Source organism: Argiope bruennichi, chromosome 7, assembly GCF_947563725.1.
Source record: "Argiope bruennichi chromosome 7, qqArgBrue1.1, whole genome shotgun sequence".
In the NCBI taxonomy this organism is placed as follows: domain Eukaryota; kingdom Metazoa; phylum Arthropoda; class Arachnida; order Araneae; family Araneidae; genus Argiope; species Argiope bruennichi.
The window spans coordinates 28,551,339-28,571,930 of record NC_079157.1 but is presented as its reverse complement, the minus strand read 5'-3'; the positions used below and the strand labels follow the sequence as shown (position 1 = coordinate 28,571,930).

Here is a 20,592-nt window from a genome sequence, read left to right as displayed (position 1 = left end):
AGCAAAATCGAGTGTTTTCAGATGTAATACATTTTTCATCTATTATCCATAACTCATAAACGGTTAGAAATAAGTTGCTATGGTGTTTAATGCCCATATGATCTCTTCTATCACTCCTTTCGTTCTGCAGATAAGGTTAAAATAATCTACCTAGAGATGTGCAGTTAATCGGGTGTGTTATCTATTTGGAGAACTATCACTTAACTGAAATTCCGTTTTTCTTTTCGTTTGGCTGCTATCTCAACTTGGAGGCTAAACAGTATATTTTATCAACATCTTGAGCCTCACACTTATATTTATCTTCCACGGCAGATATTTAAAAAAAGTTGAGAGTTCTTTTGTTAAAGTCTATTTTATTTGCTCATGGCATAAGTCAGTGGAGATCATTTCAACAGTCCACGAAGCATCGCCATGAGTTTCCTTAAAATATGTTCTTTGATTTTGGTTTTCAATGGATATTATGCTACAGGTAAAAATCTAGTTTATGAAAATTCATTGGCTTTAATAATTGTTATTCAATAAAACGTATATAAAAATTAATCATATTATTCGAATGATTCATCGAATAATTTAGTAATTATTAGGAATATTACACAGCTAATAACTTCGTTCATTTATTATTTTATGCTTACTTATTATTAGATTGAAGCTGAATATTAAAACATTTTGATATGAGAAAATTTTTAAATTATAGTTAGTTGTAGAGACCTTCAAATATGATAGTGATGATAACGATGTTGTTTGAGTGATGATGATAGTGGTACGACACTTTCCAGATCTTTAGCCATTTTATTGCAAATTATCATTTATTCAAACTTTAATTTGAAGTTCAAAAAAATTCTGTACTTTATTATTTTTAATATTTAAATAATCATGGCTTCAGTTTTATCAATATTTCCAAACTAGCGTAATTGGTCTCCGCAAAACTTCCTGGCATTCTCTCAAATAAAGGTATTATCCCAGAGAACACCTTGCGCGGTATTGGCGTACAATAGTTACGAAATATTAACCTTTGGCGTGAATTTAGCATTTTGACTGAATCTATCGGGGTAATCATTGGCGAATTTTTTGATGATTAGTTCTTGCGTGCGGTTAATAGAATCCGAAAATCTTATTAATGTTTCAGATACGTTTTTCTCTTGTGATAAAAACATAAATGTGACATAAACCTGCACTTGTAGTCATAAAATCCCACACCAAATTTGATATTTAAATTTCTGCGTTTTTGAGTTATCGTGTTTACATGGTTCTGAAAATACAGACCGATAGATGGTGAAACAAAGTTGGATTTAACTCAAAATTTGATAAGTGTCTATACTAAAGATATTAAATCTGCATACCGAATTTTATTATCGTGTTAACTTTTATACGAACAGCCGAACAGACAGACTTCTTTTGAATGGATTTTGTTCAAAATTTGATAGAAATCTGCAAATTGGTGTAAAAATTATATACTAAATTACATCCATTTAGTTCAAATTGTTTTTGAGTTATCTTTGTAAGAGACAGATAGACAGACATACTGACATTTTCCAAAAATGTGTTTTTCGAACTCAGAGAGGTCTGAAATCCGGAGATTCGTCAAAATCACAAGTTCGAATTTCTTTTTTAAATATTTTCCATACTATGTATACGAGAAAGTAAAAAAAAAAAAAAAATGATAAAAAAAATATATTACCTGGTTTTTACACTTTTCAAAGAAATCAACTAATAATGGTGTAAATGGCGGGAAACCCCTTAGGCACATAAAAAGTTCAGAAGAAAGAAAAAAAAGATAAACTTTTCACATTAAAATAAAAATAAAATAAATTAAAAATTAAAATAATTAAAAATAATTTTAAAAAATTAAAATAAATTAATAAATTAATCAAGGATTAATTAAAAAAATGTTTCAAAAAGCATGTATTTCCTTCTTATTCAATGTGTTATCTCATATAAATATCTTTTCTGTTTGAAACTACTCTACTTTTGTATTTCTTCTTATTCATTGGATAATAGAAGTTAAATTTTATAGAAATTAAAATGTGAAATGCAGGGTGCTTTACCAATAGAACAATAAACTCCGAGGGGTTTTTTTTTGTTCTGTTGACAGAAAATGAAGGTTTATGTCTCTAATGAGGTTAGTAAATATGAAAAGGAACAGAAATTGATATATATCAAATAAAAAACTCAATTACTGCTTCCTACCGAAATATATGATTCGATTTTCTACCAAATCTGTCACATAAAACGTGAAAATTTTGGAACAATTTTTTTTTTTTGAAATTTTAATTATTTAAAAATTAAGCTGAATGTTGGAGTTTTTTTGCGATAATTTCAGAAAATATTATAGCATAATAATTAATTTTATACTTTTCCAAAATTTAAGAAATGTATACGGCTTCTAGATAGTTCTAGAAATGCATTTAAGTTAAGTATATTTTTTATCTTATTTATTTATTTTTTTGTAGCCCAAACCAAAAAATACATTTGCAATTTCGAAAACGGCCTATGTTTGTTTCTATCAAATGTAAAAAATAACAAGGAAAACTGGAGAATCGGAAAGGGAAAGCTAAATGCGGCTGATACCGGTCCATCAGTAGATCACACGACTGGAACCGGTAATCTTTATTTTTTCTTTATTTATTTTTTCTTTTTGAAATGCCATAAATAAATTATATCCAGGATAATCGGTAAAGTCTGCTTTTGCCTGTAAATTCCAGACGGCATCTTGTATAGCCAAGGAAGTAACATGTACCTAACACAAAGTAATTATGCTGAATTTATTGAGACAAGTTACTGCCTTAAGATGGTTGCAAAAAATAACTCGAAAAATAAAGCGAATAAGCCAAAAAGTCCAATTAGTATGTCTTTTTGTAATGATACCAATTTAAATTGTGTAAATTTTTCATGAATTTTGGTATTTTTTTAAATGTTATTTTATGTAACCTCCAACAATTGTTGCACTAAAAATTCAAAACGTTATTATTGTTTCGTCAAACTTTTCTTTGCTTGATTTTCTCCCATTATTGAAAACTAAAGAAGAAAAAGATGTTTTTTAATATCTGTGCATTTTACAAGATGATTAAAAAAGTGTAATTACGATGCCGTAAAATTTAGAAAATAGATAAACAGAACATTTACGTTTTTAATAGATCTATGGACTATCAAATGACTAGTCTCAGTTGAAAAGATCCACTTACACAACGAAAAAAAACATGAAAGACGATTAAAATAACACGGCTTTGAGAAAATCATGGGCATGAAATTATTTCTAAATGATTTAAATGAAATTAAATATAATCAATATCCCTTATATACCAGTGGTTGCAAAATGTCACAAGTAGTATAATATAATTTGTGTTGTTGTTTCTTATGGCACTTGCCATGGACAAGCCCGCTGTTCGAAGACAGCCATTTAAGCCTGAGGGGGAGCGCCTCTTGTTTCTATAGTAGCGCCATCTAGGGCCAAGAGAACGACTTTAGCTACACACACGTCACAACCCTTTTTACGGGGCGGACTTCATTCACAGATCGTAATTTAGGCCTGAATCAGAGAACGATCACCCCTGATCCAGTACCCCCAGTGTTATTACTCTCGACATGGAGGACTTTTGTGACAACGACACATTTATACGCGCTTCAGCCACCAAGCACGCGGGGAATCTTCGGCCGGCGGGGTTCGAACTCGCAACTTAAGGGATGCGAATCCAACGCTCTACCAAGCAGGCTATTAAAATAAGTACCAGCAATGTTTCACAATATATCATTGCATTCAGTTAAGTAATTCTCAACGTTTTAGCAGACTTGATCAGTGTTTTACTAGCTTTTGTTGAATTTAACTTCTATCATATTAATAAGTCTTTGAAACTGTTAAGAAACAAATAGGAATTAACAGCTACATTAACCAGATAAAACCCATTGGAAGTTTTCCACTATAACAGCTGGCAACGGGTGTTATATAGAAATAGATATAACAGTTAAAATAATCAAATTAAAGATAAAAGCTATATGCATGTGCTAAATGCAAGAGAGCTGAAAGAAGGTAAGTACTCCGACTGGATCAATAGACTAAATCTTAATATAATTAAAAGTCAAGGTATTTTCCATATCTTTTTTTAAACAACTGGGAGAAATTCAAAGCTTTACAACTTTATTATTTAATAGAACAGCCAGGACCGTCATTTTGACAGTTTTCAAATTTCATGCTTCAAAATTTTGATATAATTTTTGTACTGTTCTAGAACTTTATGGCGATGAAATATAAGAACAATTACTACTATTCCACTATTCAATTTCCACTTAGCCCTTTTAACTTACATAATCAGTATCACCTATACCTGTTTATACCAAGAACCGTCAAAATGACTGCTTTTGAAATTTCAAAGTTTATATATTTTATGGATCATCTATGCGATGATGGACATCAACGCATATTTACATTAATTTTACATCGCTTTCAGCCACAGAATTTGAATTACATTTCTTTATATGAAATTATATTGATTGATCCAAAGTGTTCGGCAGCCGTTATAATGGAATCTATTTTATTGCGATTATGATTCAGTTTATAATTAAAAGCTCTAACTAAATATCCTATATATGCAAATACAAACGGTTTTTCTCGAATTTTTTTATAATTAATTAATGAATTATTATATTAAATGTTGTTTTTGTTAAATTATATTCTTTTATTTGCATAAACTAAGCCAAAAGTTACGATAAAAGCCATGATGATAAAAAACCCGTCAATTTGACGTGCGTGGTAAAACTATGTATATATTTAACATCAGTAGTTCTAGTGTTAAGAAAAGAGAAAAAAAATAATCAACTTTCAAAATATATCATTTATTAAATATTCAATTTATTAGAAATGAACCGACATATTGATCATTTTTCAGTAGTAACTTTGAATCAAGTTATTTTCGCATGAAATACTTTTTATATCACCTTAAGATTCAAAATTGAGCTTTTTTAACTACCAGTTTTATTTCTGTAAAAATTTGTCACTATATTTAATTCTTCAAGTTTGCAAAAAATAATTGATTGGATGCAGACGATTTTGAAATTAAGAAAATTATATATATGTTTCGTTGCTTCTAGGTAACGGTGTGAGTTTGAACTATTTTATTCTTTTATGTTTTTGTCTTATTTAAAAATAATTTTTGAAATGTTTTTAATTGGGTTTTAAAGAATTCTAAAGTTTAGTGATTAAAAATAAAATAGAAGACGAGAGAAAAAAATTTTGTTTACTGTGTTATATAAACTTTTGCATTACAAATAAATTATTTAAAAAGTATTTCTTTGCGGTCAGGCTGGAATACATTTGAGTACTGATATTAAACACATCCTTTTTCGCATTCGATGCAAGAAAGATTTTAATGACATTTTTTCTGTTAATTAACTAAGATGTAAGTTTTTTAATAAGAAAAAAACACGGGCATTCCATTTTTTACGACGTTGGGTATTTCAACTAGTAGATATTCTGTAGATTAAAGTGATTAAAATTATCTAGATACATACAAAAATACAAGGACAATCTAAAGAGCATCCAACCTTGAATTTTCCTGCGTAAGGTAATGATGATAGAGGGGCACCACTGTGTACAGTGGAAGAAGACAATGCGCATGTTTGGATTTTTTTTCTCCATGCTCGAGTGTATCAGTTGCTGCGTGCTGGCCGCTGAGTAAGTTGCTGTTATAAGTGTTCATTGAATTTTTGATTTCTCTCAAGATGACTGAACGAATTGAGCAAAGATACTGCATCAAATTGTCAAACGTTTAGTAATACTCAAAGCGAAACAATTCTTAAGATCCAGCAAGTGTTTGGATACGATACTATTTAAGTAACAAAAGTGAAGGAGTGGTTTAACCGATTCAAAAATGGCCGCACATTGGTGGAGACGATCGGGAATACGCACCGGAAGGACAAACAGCGACAAAAGAGAACTATCAGCAAATTCTTCTTGTTCTTTACAATATTCTTTTTTCCCCTTTTGTTTTATTGAGTGGTTTCTTTTCACGTCTTATCATATGCTACGGAGATATGCTTCTGTTAAATTTCAACGGTTAGGGCATATGATTCAGTATATCATCTAAGTCTCATCTCTTCGACCGATCGATTCTAAAATTCGATAAAGAACAGTTTAGGTGTCTTGACTACAAACTGAATTTAACATTTCTAATATGCTGCACTTATGAATAATCACGTTTTAATTTCTAAGAATAGACATACTTAAAAGCAAATAGACCGACTATCTTCTAATAGAACTGAAATTTCAAAATTTGACGCAGATATAACAAGTCAGATGATTAAACCTTACAAAAGTTTCTTTATCTAGATTTTTTTTTTAAAAATTTATTATGTTCACATAGATTCAGGTGATAAGATATATTTCTTTTAGACGATTTTATCCAAAACTTCATTCAAAATAATAATTTTAATCCAAAAAAAAATGTAGCAAACTTTATTTTTTTAACTCGTTTCATTTTTGAGTTAATGCGCTCATAACTGGATATAATGACGCACTCCTTAGCTTTTTCATGCTGTCATTTTAAAATGTCGCTCTCAGTAATAACAGTGAATCGTTTTAAGCTCAACCAGTAAAGAACTGATAATTTATTTCAATATATTCAAAAATCAAAAGTGTAGAATCTGATTCAACACAATTATTTTTCTCTTTAAATAACTCCTACCTGGCGGCACCTCAGATATGAGATGAGAAGTCATATCACTGATTCTCCGACCCGCCCAAAGGCACGCTGATAAAATAATTCAATGACCGAACCCAAGGAACAGCAACACTGGCGAGAACTGGGTCGAGTCCTAAAAGCCATCATCGGCTACAGTACAACCCTTCCCTGAGGAAGTTCTTCCTGTTCATCGCTGGAAGGAGCCAGATCCTCACCTTTTCGTGTACCCTCTAGGATGGCGAGGACCAACCACCATACCGGAAGCTACTCATACTCATTTCGAAGTGCTCCCCGGGGGTGATATGAGATGAGAAGCTTCCAGTATGGTGGTTGGTCCTCGCCACTCAGGTGGGTAAAGAAATGGAGGGGGTCGGCTACCCCCTACCGATAACAGGACGTATTTCCTCAGGGAAGGGTTGTACCGTGGCCGGTGATGGCCCTTAGGACTCAACCTTAATTCCTGTAAGTGTTATTTGTGCTTTTGTGACGGCTTGGAGTAGCTAGTTATGGTTATGGTTTCTCTTTAAAAGGACAGTGGACTTTGAAATAATCAAAAATGGACGAAAATGTGCGATTTTCTCTTTATCATTTCATCATCAAAACATATGTTTATATTCAACTAAAATAGTGTCATAAAATTTATTGTTCTATAAAATAAATGTTTGAAGGATTAAGAGGAAAAAATGTACATCCTTACTTTAATTAGATTTAAATATCTTTGAAATATTCCAGGTGTTTTAATTTTTGAAGAAATTAAATGAAATTGATAATAAAGATTTCGGTCAAACATTAAAAGAAAATGTGGTATGGATTTAATGTTTCGAGCTTTTTTAGCTCGCTAAAGGTGAATTTTAGTTCAGAGAAACATAAAATGCATATGAAAATTCAGTAAGTGTGCATAAAAATATTTATAAAAAAATTTGCATTTAATTGGAATTATAAAATTATACATTGTTTTGCTCTAAATACATGTACATTGGATAATAAGAAAAAAATAGCAGAAAAATTAAAAACTATGACGCTTGGAATATTTTGAAATTTTTAAAAATTATGTGTCTTTTAAAGTTTTTAATATATTTCATTTTAAAATGTTTTAAAAGAATGACTTATTTATATTTTAATACATATGCATGAAAAATCTCATAACTCTGATTGAATAATTCCCAAAAGTATCTAATAAAGTCCACAATCTGATTTAAATAACGAATGTAAATCAATTTCCTTGCAGCAAATGGCACCTATCTCTTTGTAAACGTGAGTGCGGCCAAGACGAACGTGGTTTCACTCGAAACAGTGGCCATAAGAAAGGACTATTGCGTTCGATTCTTCTATCACATGTACGGTGCGGACATCGGTTCTCTAACTGTCTCAACTCAGAGTGTCCATCAAGCATCTGACACCAAGAAGTACTTCTACCGGACGCGGACGCAAGGAGACAGATGGAAAGAGGCATTTTTTACCGCTTCGGAATCGGGCACCATGAACCTGAAAGGCTACAGGGTAAGTTAATAAGGTTTATAAAAATCTGGATATTAAGTTTACATTGCACAGAGAAGTATATAGTTTCCCTACTTACATTTTGGAAAAACATTTAAAAACTTACATTTCATTTCCCCCCTTTTACTCTTTTTTTTATAATATTAAAACTATATTTTTAAAATATTGCTATACAAATGATAACATGTATAAATGAGTTTAAATATTTTTTTAAATTTAAATTTATCCATTCAATTCAAGGAAATAAAGAAAATCAGAAAGTTTGTTATATTATTTTCCCTTTATTATTTATAATGGAGCTTATGACTCCCAGATGCGTCGAGGGCCGCAGTGGGCTGTTGGTAAGGTCTTGGCTTCGGAACCAGAGGGTTTCAAGTTCGAGACCCGATTCCACCGAAGAACCGTCGTGTAAGCGGGTCTGGTGCACGTTAAATCCGTCGGGGCCAAAAATCCATTCATTGATGTAGTGTGGAAGTTTGGAGAAAAGGTTCCAATTCAGGCGCCGTCCTCATCATCTGACAGCAGTTCAAAATTACGAGGTCCCTCCTAAAATAGCCCTAGCGTTGCATTAAATCGGGACTTTAATATAACTAAATTAAACCTAGATATGCCATCATTGCATATTCCAGCCCACGCTATTTCCTATATTTGAAAGAAATTTCGAAAGACTATTTCATTGTACAGAGCTCAACTACGGAGGAGTTCCGCAATCTAGTCATTATTCCTATTTTGTCATTTTTTTCCTTATGAAAACTTATAGCTTTTAGCTATCTCATTTTTCACCTGGTCCCCATTACTTTTCATTTCTAATGGAAAAGCTAAGGAACATCTTTGATATACAGTCATTGTCGCCAAACAAATAGTTTATCGCAAAATTTTAGCGAAATGGTCAATTGTGGCGCGAACGGCAGCGATAGCATAACGGTAGCAAAAGCGCCACCGTAAAATTACCAACCTCGCAAGGCACCAAATGACTGTATATCAAAGTTTAGCCAAATCTAAAAAATAAAGTCATATCATTATGCATTCTTATCAGGGACAATTAGAAACAGTCAATTCAACTTCACTCATTGTGAAGGATTCGCTACTTTTAATTTCATTTGAATGATCACGAGGTTTTGGTAAGGCACCAATGGTCCGCCTTTTCCTTCGATTTTTGATATAGAAAGATAATACCTTGTCACAGCTTCCAGCCTCAGGAGTCAGTCTGATTTCGCCATCATTCTCACCATTTTACATGCATAACTAAACGGTCAGAACGTCGGCGTCCTGGCATAGGGGTAGCGCTTCTGCCCCGTGATCAGGGCGTCCTGGGTTCGAGTCTCGGTTTGGGCATGGTTTTTCTTCCGTTGTTCCATGTGTGAATGTGCTCTCCTGTAAAAAGGGGTTGTGCAAGCGAATGAGTGATGCGAGAGTGGCAAAGTCGTACTCTTGGCCCTAGTTGGCGCTTCCAAAAAAACAAGAGACGCTTCCCACCTCTCACACCGGCTTAAATCGCTGTCTTCGTCATAGCGGGCTTGTCCATGGCAAATGCCATAAGAAACAACAACACAGACAGAACTCTCCTTGTTAAGCAAGTATATTTCAAAATAGTTTTAACGCTTTAAGATATAATCATCCAAATTATTAAATATTATTGAATTATTGTTGTGATATTAAATATAGCGTACGAACAACTGGTCCCCGAAGACAGATGGTAATTGTTTAAAAAAATTGAAAAAAAATAAAACACAATGTAAGGTTAAATACTTTTCGAATATGTATGTAGTCACTGAGTAACTTAGCAATAATTTACCATTTGATTTTCTTTTATAAGTAAATATTTTACTGATTTAGTTTGAATGGAGACTGAAATCTGAACACATGATTACTTTATCTAAATTGCGCAGATTCAATGTAAAAACAGTGCTTAAGGGGAAAACATTAACACAATAATGATGATGTTCTATAAACTAAATGTACAAAAACAGTCCGTGTTTCATTTAAATTAATGTTTCAACTTCTGTTTTATGGCAACTTGTGTTTGTAGATTATCTTTTATATATCTCTCTTTGTGAGTGTCTCGAGGATTTTTGTAATTTTATTGATCTAAACATCGTTTTCCGATCAGCTTCCAGGTATGCAATGACATTAAAATAATATGCTACCCATCTTCGAATTTTCTTTAACAGTTCAATGCGATTTACATTACCCTTGCTTCTGATCTTATAAACGTCGTTATAAAAATTCCACTTCAAGAAATATAACTAGGAAATTCTACTTTGGATACATCACTTTATCATTTTCTTCTCAAGTACTACAATCTGCTGCAAACCAAGGCTGTGTCTCCATGTCTTTCCTCATCCTATCCTTCCAGCAGTTGATTCCTAAATACTTTAAGCTCTGTTCCCATGACCAGTTGCCAATACGGATAAGGCCATATCTGGCCCACTGTAGGACCACTCTCGCCTATGGACATCGGTCATGAGATCCCTGAAAACTTTTAGTAAAATGAACAGACATAAAAAAAAAAACCCTGGGAAACCAAAAATGAGAGGAAAGAGGGCAGAATGCGCCGGACTCATGGCGCATATGGGCAATGGGAACGGGATTTCAGATCCTTTTCGTAACTTTCTAGCCAACCATCTGGTAAGCTGCCTTTCTCTTCACTGCTTCCCTCTGTTCTTAAAAAAGCTTTTTTTTTTCTTTAGTTGGGAATACAGCATTATATCAAGACATATGACCCAAACACCTAATATGAGATGCTTTTACTATTTTCTGAATGTCAGGCATTGTAATAATTTTTATGCATTTCATACAATTCTATACGAATTATTCTGTTTTTTTTTGCCCAAACATCATCCATAAGATTTTTCTTTCAAAAATCAACAGATGTTTTGTTTTGTTTTGTTTTGTTAAACGTCTAGCATTCACTCCTGAAGAGGCCAACAGGTCTAGCCAAAGTCTTATATAGACATACAGAATGATTATAAAAAAATATCCCGATATGTGAGACCGTAATTATTTCCTCTTTGTTCCTTTCACAGGAACGGAACAAAATTCTGTTTATATATATATATATATATATATATATATATATATATATATATATATATATATATATATATATATATATATATATATATATAAACAGTTCAACTGTAACAGTTACAGTGACAAAATTTCAAAAGTTTAAAATGGCAACACTATTTTTTTTACTGTAATGTGTTCTCCATAGCAAACAAACAAAACAAAAAATATTTAGCTTTCGAACGATACCTGTAGCATGAAAATCACCAGCACTAGACAGACTAAGAAGTAGAGATGCATAATCCACGATTTTTTGAATAACAAATAATATTGCTATTGTTATTTTTAAATATGCGTTCCAAATATCTGTTATTTTAATCATATTATTAATTAAAAATTATTACTTAATATTAAATATAAAATTTATTAATTGTAATTAATACTTAATTTACTAATTTAAGTAACGTGTGATTGAATTTATTTATCTGTTTCAGCTTACTTCTTAAATTTATTTTTCTTCTCAAAACTATTTATTTAATTTATTTATTAGAGTGAACCATTTTCTGGAAAAGATGAGTTAAAAGTTTATGTCATTTCTTTAAAATGTTTACTTTAGTCCTATATTCTACCAATAGATGGCGCCATCAGTAAACAGAGTACATGGAATCAAAGTCAATCATGTCAGAGCAATTAAAAATGATCTGTATGGAATAGTGCATCATCAAATACGAATATCGGTCACTCCCGTAAAGTGAAGCGGTGACTTCGCACTTTCCGGTGAAATCACCGCTCCGATAAATTTCAGTGATATACAATTCAATGATACGATACGATAATTCCAATAACCGGTCCGTTCACTTTTCAATCCAATCACAGATTTCTTTCGAGAGCTTCCATTGGACAAATCGTATCGTCACCGCTCCGACAAATTTCAGTGATATCGTATCGATTGTTAGTTTCTATCGTGATCCAAAACCTATAATCGAAATATCATCAGTAAGATCGTATCAAGGATTTGAATCACACCCCTCTTTGAGAAGTATTGATCACTTGTATTTGTGACTTTTTGATATTGGTTACGTAATAACCGCTCTGAAAATATTCGTCATCCCTACTAAGAAGAGAAAATAACTAATAACAGCAGAGAAATAACAAAAAAAAGCACCTTAATGTGATTCACAAATTTTCTGCTTGACCTACTTCAACCATGACAGCACTTTGCACGCTGCAGATGGTACCTAGAATCAAAGCACGTGCCATGTCTAAAGGAATCTGCTGAACTTCACGCCTCTGATAGACACACCCAAGTTGTTTATCTCTTTTTTTTTTCTTAGTCTATCTAGTGTTCGTAATTTTCATGCTATAGATACCGTTCGAAACGCTATTTGCTGTTTTTTGCACATTCCAATGTGGAAAAAAATGATGGTATTGCCGTTTGAAAATGTTGAAATTTTGTCACTGTAATGTAACTGATAGAGTTTAACTGTTGTTTTTCCTATGATTCTTGAGGGTATTCTCAAAATACCTTGAATCACAATTTTATTCCATTCCTGCGAACGGTATTATAGTCACGCGTCTCACAATTGTAATAAGGAAATATGGACGATAAAAGAAAAGATAAAAAGTGTAAAAACTAACAAGTGGATATTGAATTGGGTTAAGGCCCATATTGGGATATATGGTAATGAAAAGGCGGATCAATATGCAAAGTTGGCGGCACAGAAAGAGGGTGTTGATATGGTTGTCCCCAAATCAAATGGTGTCTTAAAATGGGAATTAAGAGAAGAAATAAAGATGCAATGGTTTGACAGATGGTATATGTCCAAAAACGGAAGAGTAACTTTCGATTTTATTCCTAATCCAGAAATAAAAATAAGAAGATACCATCCACTGATAATTCAAATTATATCCGGACATGGGAGATTTCCTGCATATTTCCGAAGATTTGGAAGAATGCAGGACAATAAATGCATTTGTGGAGGAATCGGTACTGTTTACCACTATTTAAAGGAATGTATTGAAATCTCGGAGTTAAGAAAAAATCTGAAAATTATAAATAATGACTTAAGTACAGTACTGATGGTACCAGGTAATCTTAAAACTCTGAAGGACATGATGTCGAAAATTGTCAGTTTTTTACCAACTATTTGAGAGTTTGTAGATAAAAGAGAAGGACAGTAATTGACCACTTTGTGGCCAATTACCTCGAGGAGAATCTCAGTTTGACAAATCGGTCAATGCAAGGATGGACAATGCTCAAGATAGCAGTCGGCCACAACAAATCCTGTCGATACTGCTACGTTCAGTGGTGGCGTGGTGGTCGGCTGTACGCAAGAACAAGAAGAAGGTATTATAGTCACGGTCTCGTATATGGAATAGTTTTTTTTAATAATCACTCTGTATTGTTATTCTCAGGATGATTAATGTTGACTTAAGTTAGTTTCTAAATTAATAGATACGTAGTACATCAGTTTATACTGAATGGAAAATTTGCAATTTATTCTTTTCTCCCTCTTCATCATACCCCTCTAGAAATCATTCAGATATCTTCGGAAATATCAGCATGTAATTTAATAATTATGGATTAATAGATGTATGAATATTTTAATTTGGTGAAGTGCATATTTTGCTGCAAGCAAACATTTAAACTAAAATTTCAGAAAATTCAGATGATTTTGCTTACTCCCATGTTTATGAAGAAGTTGAGATGGTAAATGAAAATTAATATTTCAATGAATTTTCTTTCCTTGCAGATTGTTTTCACGGCAAAGCATAACATAGCATCCTCCGTACTAGGTGATATAGCTTTAGATGACATAGAACTAACACTAGGGAAATGCAGAGATACAAAGAGTAAGACTTTTTATGATTCTTCCATTTCGTCAATTGTTTTTTTTAATTTGTGCAAATCTATCGACTACATTAATAATGTGACCACGATTGTTTCCAAATTTAGCACATTTCTTTTGTAAACTTCTAAAAGATCATCTATGATTCGTATAAGAATTCCTCAGAAAACCAGCGGAAGCCATTGTAACTTCCCAAATTTTTATTGCACACACTCTAATAAATTTGTCGTGACAGGAAAATGCTTTACATGGCATTAGCGTACAATAGTTACGAAATATTAACTTTCAGCAAGAATTAAGCATTTTTTATGAATCTACAGCATCATCCTTGGCGAGTTATTTGGCGATTAATTCCTGGCATGTGATAAATAATAACCGAAAATTGAATTTATGCTTTAGATTCGTTTTTCCCAATCGATTGAAAGAAGAAATAGACGCAAAACTGCACTTGTAGTCACAAAACCCCATACCAAATTTAAGTCATTGTGATTTTGAATTATCGCTTTTACATGTTTCTGAAAGTACTGAACGACAGACAGACAACCCGGCGTTGAGTTTGGTACAAAATTTGACAGGTGTCTACACAATAGATGTTAAATTTATGTATCGAATAATATCTTTCCAGCCAGAGGCGGCTGTAGCAGGGGGGCAATTGCCCCCCTGTCGGCAGCCTCTTGCCCCCCCGTCGGCGAGAAATGCAGAGTTTCGTCGGCAAAAGTGTTCACCATTTCATAATGGTTGTAGAGAGTTGAGCATTATCGAATATGATTATTTAAAATCCATCTTAAAGTTAATATATTATAAACAATCGAAATATCTAAGTAATGGTTCAAGTGCTTTGGCTGTACTTGGTAAAATCGATTGGGGGTAGGTCAATAATATGCCGTATTTTGAGGACTATTTTTGATAGACCAAACTAAGAACTGCATGCAATGGATTTCGAAGACGTTAAGTTCGCAGATTTTCAGACATTTGATTCAAATGTCTTTCATTAAGCTATAATTTGTACTACTTTTGGCAATATAACCGACAAGGTAACACTTGAATAAGATAATGACAAGGTGGTATTCACATTTTGCTAGCAGTTTTTGGTCGGTCAACTAAACTCAATGCGGTGAGTGCCGAAGATGTTAAATCTGCAGATTTTAAGACTTTTGATTGAAATGTTGTTCACTTAGCTTATAATTTGCATTAGATTTGGCAATATATCCGACAAGTGAATAAGATACCGCATTCTGCCGATAACTTCTGGGCGGCCGACTATGAACTAAATATGATGAATGTCGAAGACTATATCCACAAATTTTCAGACATTTGATTCAAATGTCGTTCATCAAGCTTTTCATTTGCACTACTTTTGGCAATATAACCGACAAGACGACATGTATATAAAACATAAGATATGTCGCATTTTGTCAAAAAATTTTGATCGGTTGACTAAGAATTCAATGCTAAGGGATGTCGACGAGTCCAAATTCTCAGACATTTTATTTAAATGTTGTAATGTTCATTCAGCATATAATTTATACTATGTTTAGCAGAATAGTCAATAATCTGACAAATGAATACGCCGTCACATTTTTTCCGACTAATCTTTATCCTTCGGCTAAAATTTTATCATACACTGTAAAAAAAAAAAAAAATGTTTTCATCGGACACTTCGATTGTCTGCCAGTGGAATTATTAAAGAAATTGAAGCTTTTATATTATTCATGAATAGAACCATAGAGTTGTTTTCCATAATTCATAATTCAAATCCAAGTTCTAAAATGAATCATCATCTTATTCCTATAATTGTTACTTCCTCGGTAACGAATTGATAAATTTATTTTATTCATTTCACTATGAGAATTGCCTGACTAAAATCTAGTTAATGGTTAAACTAAATTTTTAAAAAACAAAAACAAAAAAAAACACTGTTTTCTTTTGACCCTCTTGTGAGTATACATGCTAAGAAGAGTTATTTTGCTGTAACCAAGTTATGTGAATTCTTATAAATAAACGGAGTAAGTAAATAGTAGAATTGTAAATTAAATCTATTTAACAATAAAATATCTGTTTTCTTTTGCAATCTAATTTATCAGGCTACAATTATTATACTAAAGAAATATTACCGACTGCAGTTGACGACAAAAAAAAATATTTTTGGTATGGTAGCTTTTTAGCTACACTAAAAGAGTTTATTCAAGTATGCACTAATTTTTTAAAAATAAATTACTACCTAAATGCTTAAGACTCTGCATTCAATATTATGACTATGTAATCGGAGAACGTATCATTTATATATACTTTTCTTTCACTTACTATTATCAGCAAAAAGTATATAATTTCAGATGCTCCTAAATTTTTAATAGGCTTTGAATGAAGATGTCTTAATAAAAAGATGATTAAAATAGTTATTCTTAGAATATTCATAAATAACACATTAATCCCTTGATATACAAATTTACTTAATTTCCTAATTAGATGGCAGATATTATTTGGGACAATTATCGTTATCTTAATCTCCAGAAAAATATATGAGCATTGGAGGTAATGATGCGTTTTCAAGTGATTTTAGCATTTTAAATTACTTAATACTTTCACTTAATTGCATATTTAAAATTAAAAATCAAATAATTCCATACACGAGTTAGACTCGCCATTGTATATGAAGGGGTTAAAAAAAGCCTATGCATGCAACTGAGGGGATAAAACTCACCTTTTGGTAGGAATATTAGCTTGTAATAACTTCGAATTAAGAAAGTACTTTATAGTACATTGAATAGTCAGAAAGTACATAAATAAAAATGAAGATAAATAAATTCATGTTCAAGATCTAATTTTTAAAAAATAAAATGCATTGTTTTTTTTAAGCCTAAATATATATAGAAAAATAAATAAAAGGGGGATCTAACGTTTAAGCAGTCCATTTTTCATAAGAATATTTTTCGTATCTTATATAAAATAGTAAGTTTGTACATATATTTCAAAATATTTTCTCCTGCCTTCTTAAAAAACAACATATTCTATCTTTTCTTCATTCTATATTGTTCGTGTCCGAACTATAGTAAATTTTTGTTGAGTAAGCGCATTTATTTTCCTCGGATTCGAAACCCACCTTAATTCGTGCTCATTGTTGCAATTCTTACTTAACAAATATTTTATGTAGGGGACTAAGCAGAAAAATTGGTTTTTAACAAAACATCGTATATTTTTAATTTATTATTCTGGATTTCTAAAACAGTTACTTTTATAAAACTTTTTGTTTCAACATTCATTTTATATAGCTTCTCATATAAAATAGTAAGAGTTTGCATTTGTCCATTTAGCATGACACGTCATTCTAGAACAATCTGTGTTTCTATCTATATACTACAATCTAGAATGAAATATGACTATATTTTTTCTAAGATTAGATCGCAAAGAAATTAAATAAGAGTCTCATAAAAAAATAGACTCAAATATTGACAATTTTTTAATGGTTAGTAAAAGAAACTGAGAACCTGTTTTTTTTTACAAATACCTTTATAAAGTTTTAACAATGAAAAAAAATCTGAATCAGCATCTGAAAAAATGAAAATCAGCGTCTGAATAAAAAAGAATTAAATAACACTTTATTTTCTTTAATTAAATGTAAAATTAATTATTATGAGTTATTTTGAAGCCAAATTAGAGATATTGTGCTTGCCCCCCTGTCGGATTTGGCTTGCCCCCCCCCGTCGGTAAATCTCTACCGCCACCTCTGTTTCCAGCTCTCTTTGTTTTGTAATTATTGTGTTAACTTATATTCGAACAGTCGAACAGACGAACTTTCTCTGAACTAATTTTACTCAAAATTTGATAGAAATCTGCAGATTTGGTGAAAAGATCGGCAACCAAATTTCAACTGTCTAGCTCAAATTATTTCTGAGTTGACTTTATCACAGATATGAGATTTTCCAAAAATGTGTTTTTCAAACTTAGAGAGGTATAAAACGGGTAGATTCTTTCAAATTCTCGAGTTCGAATATTTTGACTATTACTATGCTTTCTCTTTATTACATATATGAGAAAGTAAGGAAAATAATCTAAAATATTTGCCCTAAATAAATGCTTGAAAGCATTCTAAATGATATTTAGTTAAGCCAACGTTAAGTGAGAATGGCTAGCATTAGGAATACTGTTTAGTAATTATTTATACATTTTAAACTCATTCTTGACAAAAAAAAAAAAAAAAAAAAAAAAAAAAAAACCTTTTTAACTATAAACTTATTAATTATAACCAGTTAATTTCTCTATGATATAAATATACATACTCCTCATCTTATCAAAATGCAATAATTTTTTTATAAATTGAAAAGAAGTTAATATATTTGTGTGATATATATTAATATCTTATCAACAATCGCCATTTTCTTTCTTTTCTCAAATCCCATTTTCATTTCATAGATTTTTTTAGCTGCACTTCAGCTGCAAAAACGAATTGTTATTTTCGACGTTTATAAAATAGTTGCCAGCGTCTTGGCGTAGGGATAGCGCGTCTTCCCCGTGATCTGGACGTCCCGATTCGCGCATGGTTGTTCTTCTTCTGTGTTCTATCTGTGAGGTGTGTGAATGTGCCCCCTGTAAAAAAGGGCTGTGCAAACGAATGTGACGCATGAAGTAGCTAAGTCGTACTCTTCGCTCTAGTTTGCGCTATTAAAAAAGCAAGAGACTCTCACTCGGCTTAAATCGCTGGCAGATAACTGTCAGCGGGCTTGTAAAGTGCCATAGGTCACAGTAACAACAACACATTAAATAGCTAGATAATCGAACTAGAGAATTCGTTCATCGACATATTCTGATAGATTCATCTCATCTAGGGGAAACACAAAAGTAGTTTGTTCTTATTGTATCAAGAGTTCATTAACTATGTCTACCTTTTCTGATACAAATAAATAAAATGGATACGTTACATGCATTTCGATTGCTATATGGATCTAATTCATACTTACTCTAATCTGTAAGTACAAGGGGTGTTCAAATGAAAAGGTACGAAACGACACTGTGGGTAAAAATGAAGACTTTATTCAAAGTATACACCATAGGCCTGAGTACAACGATCCCATTGATTAACGAGCCGAAGGATTCCTTGTTCTCAGAATTCCTGTAACCGTGACGAGACCCAGTCCTTCACAGCGTCCGTCGGTTCGCCGTCCGAGTTGAAGCGCTTCCCTTTCAGATGTTTTTTTCAGGGGACCAAACACATGAAAATCACAGGGCGATATGTCCGGGCTGTAGGGCGGATGGACGAGTTGCTCCCACTTGAACTTGGGCAGTTCCGAGTGTATTGATCCTGGAGACGTGTGGAGGTGCGTTATCATGGAGTAGAACCGCACCCTCCGTGAGTAGCCCCGGTCTTTTGTTCTTGATGGACCTGCGTAGTCTTCCGAGTGTCTCACAGTACACATCAAAGTTAATGGTTCTGTTCTCGAGGAATTCAACAAGTAGCGGACCTTGGACAGTGAACTAAAGGACGCTGTGAAGGACTGGGTCTTGTCACGGCCACAGGATTTTTGGTAAAAGGAATCCTTCGGTTCGTTAATCAATGGGATCGATGTACTCAGGCCAATGGTGTATACTTTGAATAAAGTCTTTATTCATATCCACAATGTCGTTTCATACCTTTTCATTTGAACACCCCTTGTATAACTCAACTGCTTGTCAATAATCGCATTTTTTTTCTCAAATTTAATTTTCATTTCATAGATTTTTTATAACTGCATTTCACTCAAAACTATATTCATGATATTTCAAAAATTCAATAATATTGTTTGTTAACATTATGTTTTTTAGGTGACGTTACTCAACTGTGCACTTTTGATGACTACGACTGTGGTTACTCTGCTAGCAAGATAAGCTCATTGAGGTGGGAGTGGAAAACGCTAAAACATGCAACCACCTATTTCAAAAAACAACCAGAGAATGATCATACACTTGGAACCTCTTTCGGTATGTAATAGTTTATCACTGTTGTTGTTTATAATGGCACTTTGCTATGGACAAGCTCGCTGACGAAACCAGCGATTTTAAGCCAAGGGAGCGTCTCTTGTTTTAGCAGCTGCAACAAGGGCCAAGAGTACGTCTTAGCTACTCACGCACCACATTCGCTTACGCAATCCCTTTTTACAGGAGGGGGGGGCATTCACACATCTCACAGATAGAACAGATGAAGAACAACCATGCCCGAATCGGGACTCGAACCCATGACGCCCAGGTCATGGAGAAGAAGCGCTACCCCTATCCCAGGACACCGGCAGTTTGTCACTAAATGATAGAAAATGATGAAATGAAATAATAATAATAATAATAATAATAATAATAATAATAATAATAATAATAATAATAATAATAATAATAATAATAATAATAATAATAATAATAATAATAATAATTTATAATTTAAATAATTTAATTTGAGTGCTTCCATTGTTTTTGTTTTCTTTCTAATAAATTTAACAAGAACATTATCGAATACGAAGTATAAGGAAAGTATTGTAACCGTCAAAGAATTCAAATTCGAGATTTTGATTAATCTCCACGTTTCAAACCTTTTCTAGTCCAAA

The 20,592-nt window shown here is 32.4% G+C and overlaps 1 protein-coding gene across 1 annotated transcript in view; it reads left to right on the top strand.

The window, feature by feature from the left end:
* The first annotated feature begins 384 nt into the window (after window positions 1-384).
* The window catches only part of LOC129975325 (MAM and LDL-receptor class A domain-containing protein 1-like), a 49,738-nt gene continuing 29,530 nt past the window's right edge, over window positions 385-20,592 (top strand). The window contains exons 1-5 of the mRNA XM_056088388.1: window positions 385-469; window positions 2,451-2,600; window positions 7,900-8,171; window positions 13,931-14,030; window positions 19,823-19,978. Coding sequence (XP_055944363.1) covers window positions 412-469; window positions 2,451-2,600; window positions 7,900-8,171; window positions 13,931-14,030; window positions 19,823-19,978 — 736 coding nt within the window. The 5' untranslated portion in view covers window positions 385-411. The remainder of the gene's footprint in view (window positions 470-2,450; window positions 2,601-7,899; window positions 8,172-13,930; window positions 14,031-19,822; window positions 19,979-20,592) is intronic.